At 45.1% G+C, this 11,857-nt stretch overlaps 1 protein-coding gene across 1 annotated transcript; it reads right to left on the reverse strand.

Moving 5' to 3' along the window:
* Window positions 1-2,022: 2,022 nt before the first annotated feature.
* LOC124693953 (probable phospholipid-transporting ATPase 4) lies at window positions 2,023-7,630 on the reverse strand (the record flags this gene model as incomplete). Its single annotated transcript, XM_047227155.1, is given in 10 exon segments — window positions 2,023-3,001; window positions 3,623-3,814; window positions 3,916-4,014; window positions 4,119-4,244; window positions 4,323-4,532; window positions 4,625-4,712; window positions 4,848-4,936; window positions 5,030-5,306; window positions 5,564-5,674; window positions 5,798-7,630. Coding segments are annotated over 10 exon segments (3,669 nt in total). The 3' UTR covers window positions 2,023-2,344.
* Window positions 7,631-11,857: the final 4,227 nt, after the last annotated feature.

An 11,857-nucleotide genomic window follows, 5' to 3' on the forward strand; every position in this document is an offset into this window, starting at 1 on the left:
TCTGTTTATTTGCCTGTAGCCAAGCCCAAATCTCGATGGAGATGATATTAGGTCTGTTTGGTACCATCCATTCATGCCTAAGGTTACCTCTTCTCTACAATAGGTAGCATTACCATGCTCTCACCTCCCATCACACAGAAATCACATTTCATGATAGTTGCAAACGTACGAAGCATAGCAGTTCACGAAATCATCCCTAGGTACTACGAATGGTAATTCATAACACCAAGCTCCCTAGCTACTACAAATTGCAGTTTATCATAACGGGGTTGTTCAACATACGGGGATCAAAAAATGGGTTCGAGAAACAGGGGATCATAGGGGGTTCTTCTTCTTCTTCACTTCTTCACCTCTTCACTTCTTTTTAGATGGTAGTGTTGCATCTGGCTTCCCACATTGCGTCTGCCCACTCTTGCCTCTTCACCTTCCAGGCATCATTGTCGCATGCTTCCACGCCATGGCCGGTATCAACTTCATCAAAAGTGGGAACATCTTGGAAGAAGTCATCCTCGGCCCAACCTAAGATCCAGTTGTGAAGAATGCAGCAAGCAAGGACCATCTTTACCTGAGTGTCAAACGTGTGGAACGGTTTCTGGTCAAGGACCTCGAACCTGTTCTTCAATGCAGCAAAGGCCCTCTCAATGGTGACTCTAAGGCTTGAGTGTCTGAGATTGAACAACTCTCTCGCATTCAGAGGTCGGTGCTTCGCAGAGAACTCGTTCAGGTGGTACCTTGTTTTCCTAAAGGGAGGTAGAATTCTAGGTCGGCATGCATATCCAACATCTCCAAGGTAGAACTTACCGTCCGGGATTTGCAACCCATCAGGTCTTGACAAGCTGTCGGCCAGGATGCTCGCATCATGAGCTGAACCCTCCCACCCAGCAAGCACGTAGGTGAACCTCATATCGAAATCCACAGTCGCTAGCACGTTCTGGCTGGTTTAGTGCTTCCTCCCGCGGAATGTTGCAGACATTAATCTCGGTACCTTTGCAGTGACATGAGTACCATCAATAGCCCCAATGCAATCCTATAAAAAAATTAGCACATAGTCATGTTTCTGACAGTACCACACATCTGATAGGTAGAAGGAACATGATTTTGTACTCACCCTGAAATAGGGGAACCACCTGTAGCTGTTCTTGATCTTGGTTGGTGTGTTCATTGATGCTGGCTTGATCATTTCACCGCTAAGCTTCCCAATTGCGTACAACACCTGCTGGAAGTACCGAGAGATAGTCTCTGTGGATCGCCTGAATGTGTTATGGATGACTCTGAATGGTTATGACCGACGACATGAAAAAACATTGCAACTTGTTCTTCGACGGTTGTGTGGATGCTATCAGTCAGCAGTCCTCTACCCCTGAACGTTTTCACAAGTGCATAGAAAGGATCTCTTGTCATCTGTAGCATCTAGATAGCCTCTACGTCGTTGCAGTTGTAGATGTTGTTTAGGTTGGCAATCCTCTCCTGATCCCGTTGTAACATAGGACCCTAGGTCACACGAGGAAAAGCAGCATGCCTAACTGTTCTCTTGTGCACCATCAGGATCCAGGCTTGTATGCAAATAATGAGTGTTGCGGCGTGATGCACAAGCTGGAGCTGGTCGGTCTACTCAAACAAGATATATGCATTACGAACGGTCAGAGGAGTTTCCACTTACCTTCGTCATGGTGGACGAAGGACGGGGCCGAAAGCCGCCGTAGATGTGCGCAGGCTCCGCCGCGGCTGGAGAAGAGGACCCTGGTCCGGCACCGGAGACCGAACGGAGATGCACGCTGCCATATCTAGGTCGCCGCCGCCGGTGCGAAATTTGGGGGAAGGGAAAATTTGGGAGGGGGCTATGGTCTGTCACCATATGAATATATTGGTTTGCATCCAGAAAAAAAAAAGACAGCTAAGCTATGGTCTGTGGACAGAGGCAGAGCTACTACTACCATTATTTCAGGTTACAATGTCAAATAGAGGCAGAGCTACTACTACCATTATTTCAGGTTACAATGTCAAATACTTGCAGCACAAAGATAGTCAAAATTGCAGATATACATATACTGTCAGCTACTGTATCTCGGTAGGTTGTTTCTCCAACTGAAAGGAGCTATACTTTTTACAAGCCTGGCTTTGGAACTTCTACTCAGGTGGTGTAAGGCCACCAATTACAACTCAACACTTCTTACACAAATGGAGAGGACAAAAGAACAGCAACAAATTGAAAGAAAAAATTAGGGAGGACAAAGAAGAAGAAAAACGCCTTAACGCTCAGTGAAGCCATAAACCGCTGACTTGCAGGAGCAAGGTAAAGGCTACAACTACTGCCGGCAAGACTATCAGGCAACTCAGAGATGTTCTAGGCTACAGTATGGATGGTCAACGATGGGCTTTTCTTATGCAATCTCCCCTTGATCTGCTTAATCTTTGCGTCCACCCTTGCGGTGAAACCAATCTTGGTCCTCTGTCTGGCCTTAGACCGCTCCCTCTTCCACATTGTTTCATCTTCGACATCTTTCCGTAGGTACTTGATCTCCTGAATCACATGGTGATCAAGTGGATTGCACGATCTCTGGTAGGATATGTGAATCAAGTAGGGGATGTTGCAAGCAGCCGTCACCAGAAGTGTCGCTGCCCAGTACAAGGGAGCTGGCCCCAGAACTTCTAACATAATCTGGTAGTTGTCACGGGACTTCAAAGCCATCCCATATGCGATAATGAAGACATACCAAGTCCCTATGCTGCCCCACACAAACACATGTTGAATCCAGGTGAAATGGCTCATTGTCAGAGCAATCTGTATGTTCACAGCCCAGATGATGCAGGAGAACATGGTGGTTCCCACTGAAGCCATGTCGGCAGTCTGTCCCCCAGAACGGATTGCTTGATCATAGAATATACAGATGTTGAGAAAGAATATTGCCAGAGAAGAGTAAAGGCCATTCCCCATCCATCCTAAAATCCGGTACCAGTCAAAGAAAAGGTTATTTGGTCCTTGCTGATATAATGCTGGGAACTGCAAAGTGCAAAGTGTGCCATGTTAGTGTTAATGTAAGAGGGCATAGTAGCTTTAGCGGATAGCCAGATAAAATTAACTAAAGTCTTCTGGTGCAAAACGCCTGATGCAAAAGTATTCTGGCATCATTCAGCATTAGACAACAGCAAACACAAATACACATTTACTAGGAAGTACATAGAGTGGCTTGTGCCATCCATTAGGATGCCTTGTGAGTAAATATTTGAACTAGATATTCTACCTATGAATCATTCTGTTGTATAAAGAATGTGGAATTCAAGCACATTAAACTGAACTAATATTTCTAATTTGTAACATTCTATGTCAATGGATAGACAAGGTTAATTCACACACTTAAATTAAATGAAAATAGGCATACTGAAGGAGGATGAAGTTCTATGTGTGTAATCCAAACATTACAAGCAGGTACAGTAAATTTGACGTCCTCACAATTTGTTTATACTTTTCTTAAACATACATATCAATGAGCATAACGTTGTTATTCTGGTACCAGCCAGGGTCCCATACTAATTAACTCCCAGATGGGACTAAATAGATACTTGGGTACATTATTAATTTCAAAGCGTATTGTTAAATAAGTTCAAACATTCCATGACATACCTGTAAGCAGATTTCAGCGGAAACATCTTGCTCAAATACTCCAAGTGATATAACAGGTAGAGAGGTAAGAACAACGTTGAAAAGCAGCATAAACCAATCATCATAAACTGATTGCCCAGAAAATCCAGCAAATGCCTCAAAGTAAAATATTGTAAGTCCAAAGGTAATATTCTTGTAAAAGAAGTAGCAGATCTGCAACTCAACAAAAGAGGATTCAGCAAACACTATTCCACACATTTGAAACAATATTATTCAATAGATTATAACAAATAAATCAAGCGATTTAGTCGCACCATTTGTGCAATTCTCTTGTAGCACCAATGACCATGTACAACAAGGAGTCGCTCGAGGAACCGAAATTGGGAAATAGAAAAGTCACTTGCCATCACAGCCTGGCCAAAGGAAACAAGTCATTATCAGTTATAATCAAAGTATCGATGCTTGTTCTAGCAATGCACTAGATTCCTGAGTGAATCATGTAATGATCTAGACTGACCTGCATGCCCTCGACTCCACTTATACCAACACCAATATCAGCTTCTTGAATCATGCCCACATCATTTGCACCATCACCTATTGCTAAAGTGGTTTTTCCAAGCCCTTCCTTAACCAGCCGGGTCACCTGCAAAGGAAAGATGAGCAAACTCGGCACTGAATTATGTTAAAAACCAGACTGTGGATTGGCGATAGATGAAGTTACCAATGCTTTTTGCCTTGGAGACACACGGCAACATATGACAGAAGCACACTCTGTTGCCAGATTCAAGAACATATGCTTCATGTCATCTTCCAAAGCAAATGTCAGAGCTTTTCCATCAATAATTAGAGCAAATGCTGCGTCAGGATCCTTCTCTAGCTTAACCATTTGTGAACCATTGGCAATTTGCAACATGAGACTCTCCTTCGCCGCCTGCTCAGGTTCCAAAGGTGAAAACAAAGCTAAGGGAACTACCGTATAGACCAAATCCACTTATAGTTCCAGAAAATGTTGTGCAAAGGTACCTTTTGTGCATCCTGGGCTACTTGGTCACCAGCCGTTGTAGACAAGGATATCCGTTTCATGCCTTGCCTAAGTAAACTGCATGCATATCTGAAAGGAAGAAATGGGCAAAATGTTTAGAAGAAACAGACAATCACCTTATAAAGAACTAGAAAGAGCTTATGTTCAATGCAGTACTTGGGATTATTGACAATATTGTTAAGAATAACTCTTAAAGAGCTTTACCCTATGTTAATTGCAGTTTCCATCTTATCACCCGTTAGAACCCAGATTTTGAGACCTGCTTGTGCCAAACGATCGATGCATTGAGGAACCTGATAGAAAATGACAAATAACATGACAAGTCAAAAAAAAAGCAGGACCAGCAACATACGGTAACAACTAAATAATCAACCGTTCATTCCTACCCCTGTTTGTAGTTTGTCCTCTACTGCTGTTGCGCCAACAAGGATCAGTTCCCTTTCAATCAAATCTGCGACCCGCTCGAGTTGCAATTCTCTATCAGGCCCTATCGATGTCTTCGCTTGAAGAAACTCAGCATTCCAAGAAGCATATTCTGATTCCTCGAGCATTCTGTACGATAGCGCTAACGTCCGCAAGCCTGCCTCACCATACTCATTGAGATGCTTGGTTGTATCTGGCTCATACAACCTTCCATTTTTTGCTAATCTATCAAATATAATCCTGCTCAGTTGGAACACAAAGGCAGCAGAAGATTGTCAGCTAAAGTATAAACAACCCATGTGGACAGTACCTAATCATAAATCAAGTGTACAACACTACTCTTTTGAGGGCCCTTTCCAATTTCTCATCGTTTTAGTTCAAGATTAACAAAGTAGCAGCATGTCAAAATATCTGAACACAACATGACAGTACATGTTATGCAACAACTGACAAAATAAGCATCAGAAAAGAAAATTTTATTTGGCATAAAATCTTACGTGTCTGCTCCTTTGCAAAGAAGAAAAATACGGTCATCTTCATCCTTCAGAATTACCGTCATTCGCTTCCTTTTGCTATTGAATTCCAATAAATTGAGAATCTTGAACTCCCTAAGAAATCCCAATCGAAGATGAAGATAAATGAATAAAAGGTGATCAAAAACACTAAGGACTCTGAGTCAAAAAAAATATATAAAAGCTAAGGACAAGTGCAGTATGAAATATAAATCCAACCTTTCAATTGTGCCATTAGACGAAGTGTATTTCTCCTTGATGAATATACTCGATTGTGTTCTCTTGGAAAATTCAAATCCAAATTCTCTGGCTGCCACAAGAAAAGCCCCCTCGTCAGGTGATTCTGCTTCATAGGTAAGAGCACCCGTCTCCTCATTCACCTCTGGGATTGCAGTGTGACAAAGAGCAAGTATCCGGAAGAAGAGAAGAACCATGTTAGAATTTGGTTCCTTGGTCCAGTTCCCCTGCATAAGACGGTTATCCTCGAAACTGAAGCCTTTTATCGAGGGCTTTGGGGTATTTCCCGCGCTGAAGTTAACTCCTTCCAATAGCTGGATTTCATCCTCAGTATTCTCCCATACATCTTCTAGAGAAATATCCTGGTCATCAGCAGCACCAGACGCCATCTGCTTTGCAGCAGCCCTTTCAACTTCACTCGCTCGCACACCGTATGATACACCAGCAATCGAACACTTCAAGAAATCCATCTGATTGCAGGTCAAGGTGCCTGTTTTATCAGACAAAATCGTATGAACTTGGCCAAGCTCCTCATTCAAGTTGGACGTACGGGCCTGAGCAGTGTTGCCAGTCTCCTCATCAAACATGTGAAGGTCCTGGTTAATGAAATGTGCTTGTGCTACCTTCACGACTTCAATCGAGACATACAGAGAGATCGGAATCAAATACCCATAGAGAATGAGCGCTGTGATGAGATGGAATATCCCAGAAAGAGCGGGGCGTGTTGGATCATCCAACTTGTTGGACTTCTCAGGCTGCAAGTACCACCATCTGGGCAAATCAAGTTTGATCCTGACCGCGAAACCGATGGAACTGATGAGGGAGATTAGCACCAGGACAGTGAACAAAATGTATATGACCAGATCCATCTTCTTCTCAATCCTGCTCCTCTTTGATGGCGACTCTGTAGAATTCTGCATCACCTTGCTGTCGTGGCCAGTGAAAATGACCACTCCATAGATGAAGGCTGTGTTCCTGAGCTTGGAGTCCCTGAGAAGTATCTGAAACGGGTCGATGGAGTATATCTGCCTCTCGTATTCGAGGTTACCGATGAACGTGTAGAGGCTTGGGTTGGGGTCCTCACACCTTATGACTCCCCGGAAATCCTTATAGGTCTCGTCCTCTTCCAACGGCAGAGTAACCTCGAGCGACCTCTTGAGCTTGAGGTTTGTCTCGCCATCGAGATTCATGGTCTCGACGTAGCAGATGCCGTCCTCGTAGCTGGAGGAGAGGAGCAGCAAGTCGGCGGGGAAGAACTGGTCCTTCTCGACCCTGACGACGTCGCCGACGCAGAGGTCCTCCCAGTGCTTGAACCCGAACTCGCCGTCGCCCTTGTGCACGCTGACCTTGCGGTTGTTGACCTTCATGTCCTGCATGAACCTGCGCCAGTCCTCGAGCGCCTCCTTGATCATGCTGAGTCCGACGACGAAGGCGAGCGGCGCGATCATGCTGACGGGCGAGAAGGGGCAGACGGGCGTGAGGGAGAGGATGGCGGTGAGGAGGAAGTAGAGGTTGGCGACGCGGCGGAACTGCTCGAAGATGGCCTTGGGCAGGAAGGTGAGCACGTTGTACTTGGTGGTGGAGATGTAGTTGGTGGGGTACTTGAGCGGCTTCCGGCGGTGCAGGATGGAGTTGTTGCAGTGCACGACGCGCGAGAAGCCCGGCCCGCCCACCGGGCTGCCGCTCGCGGCGGACGGCCCCGCGCCGCCGCCGCCGCCCTCGTCGGTGTGCGGGTGCCGGAAGCAGGAGAAGGTGTAGAGCTTGCTCCACCGCAGGCGGTCGCGCTTCCGCGCACGGGCCATCTCGGCGGCGGCGGGTCTCGGCGCGACGCGAGCCGGGTCGGGGTCGGGGATTTCCGGCTACGACGAGGCCCGCATTGGAGCTGGTCGGTCGAATCTCGGGCGTGGCGGAGGGGATTCCTGCGCCGTCGGCGCGAATTCGACCTGCGGAATTTGGGGAGGCGAGGGATCAGGCCGTGATCTCGCGGGCAGAAGAAGATGAATAATAATAAATCTATGAGAAAAAATTGACGAGAAAATTCGTGCCAAAAAATTCAAGGAAATCCGGCGAACCGCATTCCGCGTCAGACATGAGTGCCCACCGAATTCAACCGTGGGGAAGAACAGCAACAACGCAGACGCAAACAAAATAGAGGGAAAACGCCTCCCTAAAAACCAAACAACGAGGAAATCCGAAACCCCGTTGAAGCAGCAGATGAGATGGTGGGGGAAGCCACGGGAGCCAGAACCGAACGGAAGCGTTCGCACGCGGCCTCCGCTCGAGTTGGGTCGTCAAGGGAAGGAGGAGGTGGCCTACCTGGGAAGGAGGGAGCGGCGAGTCCGGCTGGCTGGCTGGCTGGCGGGCGGGCGGCCGTCCTCCGATCCCTGGTCGGGATTGTGGCCGGCTATGGATGGCGGGCGGAGCTGGCCTGGCCTGGCCTGGCCTGTGTGGGGATTGGAGGGCGGAGCGACAAGGGAGGAGGGGAGGACGAGGTGGGAGGCGACTAGAGAGACAAGAGGGGAGCGGTGCGTGAGAGAGATGGTTTAATTAAGCTTCCCCGATTATTATTTTTCTACTAATTCGCCATTAAGCGACGCGTAAAATCAGCTACGGCAATGGTCGTGCTGAAAGGACTGAAATATGCTCCAACAAATTTGGCTTTGCAGAAATGTAGTGGTGGAACCGGATTCAGTTGATCCAGGTTTAAAATTTTATTCAAAATCTGTTATATATTACAGTACCTTCTAAATTTGAATGAATTTTGACTAAAATTTTAACTAAACCAAAACCTAAAACTGCTTGTCGCCACTCGGCGCGAGAGGGGCTAGCCTCCCCCGGCCTCCCGGTTCTTCTTGGCCCGTGCCCGCCTCTCGTCCCGGTCTGCAGACGTGTGCCACCTCCTATCCGGCTCCGGGTGGGCGACCCGTTCCAGCACCAACATGACGAGTCCTTTGGCCGCATGCCAGTGTGCCTACATCATTGGCGTGGGCGCGCTTTCGGTGGAATTCCTCGTCCTGGACGACCTGTTGAGCCTCGTGGGAGGTGGCCTCGGCGAGGCGCTGGGCGTTGATGTCTATGATCCTCTCCCGCTCGGCGGCCATGAGCAACCGAGCGGACTCCTCCATCGACGTCCTCTCGTGGGAGATGTCCAAGATGCGGTCCATGAGGACCACGTCGACCTCCTCGAGGGCTCCCGTGGCGTTCCTCTCGACCACATGCACAGCCGCGACTAAGTGTGCTTTTGGGTCCGACTGAGCGGTGCTATTGAAGTCGCGATCGAAGATGCTTTTATGCAGCTATCTTAACTAGAAAAAAAATTCAAAAGCATGCAATGCTGAGAATATATCCTCCTAACTAACATTATCCTAGGGAAGCTAATCAAGCGGTGCATCAGATGCCAAATTTTACTTATAAACGAAGGAGTCCCGTGCGTGGGTGGTGATATTAAATTAAATAATATAAAGTGCCATAAGGCTTTCATTTAGAAAAATGGAGCGAGGCGTATTCATAGCAGCAGTCGCTGCTGCATGCGCTTTCCGCTCCTAGCTCCATCGAGTACGACAGCAGGGCAGGCCGATTTGGTTCGGTTTCTTCGTCCGCATTAATAATGTACAGTGACGCGATTTATTTGTTTATCTGTTCCTGTTGCTCCATTTCGATATCATAATTAAAATGGATCATCGAAAGGCGTTGCGATCATTTTGGATCCATTGCGCTCTAAATATATATATACGCCAAATATCGCGTGTGGGTTTTGTCAACTCGTTGTTGCTGGTACGAAGAGGCCGGGCGCGGCGAAAACCTCCATGTGTGATGTGCTCGTTGCACGTCGAGGTCGTTGGGCGTCAGCTAGCCAGCCGAGTAGAGGAAGCAACAGACAGACAGCTGTGGAGCCATGGAGAACGGAACACACAAAGGAAGTGCCGGACTGCTGGCATCCGGCTGGGTTGTTGTTGGGATTCTTATTCTCAAGTGTTTTTCTTTTTTGGCTTTGAATCTCAGAAACTAATCAGCAAACTCAAACTAAAAATTCAATAACCATTTTTTTTATTAATGTATAGCATGTTTTAACTGTACATACGCTGTAATGTTTCGTCCTACTCTCTCGGCTCGACCGGAACCCTTGTTGATTTCGGTGACACGCACTCTTTGTCGTTTTGAGTAATGTATAACGAGTGTGTGACTCATCCTCCCTCATCTGCATTCGCCGAACAGAAGAAGACAAAATGTACATCTTGTGCTTTCTTTTTTGCCAGTTTTTCATCACGGGCACAAACATGTCGGATGACTTGTAAGTCCTGCTAGAACCCTAACAACGAAGGCACTATTATGTTCCATCCGCAACCATCTGTTCACTACTTCCTTTCTCCTTTTGGCACTCTTTCGGTGTTTCCATGGAATTGAGATATGGTTTTTTAAAGAGTGGTTAAGCGTCTTATACAACTTATTTGTTACGTCTTTGTTTGGTTACATCTACTTCTCTATGACTATTGGTATACATGCCATGGGCCCCATGGATCTCTTGACCTAGATTATGATGGTGGCGCGGAGATCAATACTGAGCCAAATGGGTAGAGATAGATTTTTTGACAAGAGATATTATAGTTGAATTAAGCCATACAAGTTTAAGCGGATCATTGTCAATCTAGTAGTAGTCGTTATTATCGTTGTCACAATCCTTGTAGATTGCATCTTCATCAAAGAGATTTGAAGTCGTGGCAAGAAAAATTAATATGTGAAACTAACGTCCATGTTTAGTCGGCAAAGATTTTTGGGAATAGATACATCCATTTTTCTTTGTTTTACATGCATTGGTTGTTTTGATAAGTAAATTGTTTTTGTTAGGTATATTTTGGATTCCACTAGTAGGCCATTTATATTAACATTCATGGTAGTCACACAAGTTGCATTAACCGTGTGACTTACTATATATCTACTACTTTGAAACAATTAGTACATTATGTGTTAAGAATCACCAAACACAAGCAAAAAAATGGAGATTCTTTAAATCATGATCACTTAATATGTTTTAAAATTGTTGGGGAATAATCCCCATTTTTTGTACATAAATACCAGCTTGACATGTGAGAGATAAAATGTTAAGAGATTACAAGCAGAGAAAGGACATGGATGAGAAACTTGCAGCATATTGAAAAAAAATACAATGCAAATGGAAGGTTCATAACATTCATTTATGGAAAATATTCGTCTTGAAATTCCCCACAACTTTCTGGATGGAAATTTTTTAGAAAACTCTAAATCTCACAGTAAGGTGGGACTTCTTTGTGATTTAATTAATATCTATGTAATTCTTACACATTAGTGTAAAGCAAGAACTTGTGCACTTTTGCAACTATTAAAATATTATCCCCAATAAAAGTAATAAGAATGTCTAAATATCATGGACAATAACATAACATACTTAACACAAACATAGATACGTTTTAGATGTATCATGCCCACACCACACACCTTATTTATCTACATATACTTGTTTGTCATACAAGTTATGACATGGGCAAACAAGGTATTAGAAATAAAGAATTTGATGATTTATTGATGCCTATGTTCCTCCATAAAGAGCCATAAATAGGTGTTGTCACGTAAATGCAAATGAGCAAGTGAATCATCTCGATCAGGACCGCATACATAAGAAAACAAGAGAATAGTGAAGACATAATTTCCAACCACCGCCTTATGATCTAAGATGCCCATAATTATCCCACTATTTTAAGACATGCAAGCTAAAAATTCAGGCCTAAGCTTAACACTAATGCAAGGTCTCCTCCAAGATACATGTAATAGTGATACCCTTAGGCATTCCCCCAACGTATGTGTGCACTCGTACATCAACATATAAGAGCCACAATGAAGGTAATATACTTGTATACAACCAATATAATCAATTACTTCACCATCGTGAACAAATTACAACTCCAATCTAGACATACAAAAGTAACACATCATGGGGAAATAACATATTGCACCATACAACATGCTTGAGGGGCCAAAAACCTCCCTTGATGTGGTTGGGGGGCCACC

This window comes from Lolium rigidum, chromosome 1 (genome assembly GCF_022539505.1).
Source record: "Lolium rigidum isolate FL_2022 chromosome 1, APGP_CSIRO_Lrig_0.1, whole genome shotgun sequence".
In the NCBI taxonomy this organism is placed as follows: Eukaryota; Viridiplantae; Streptophyta; class Magnoliopsida; order Poales; family Poaceae; genus Lolium; species Lolium rigidum.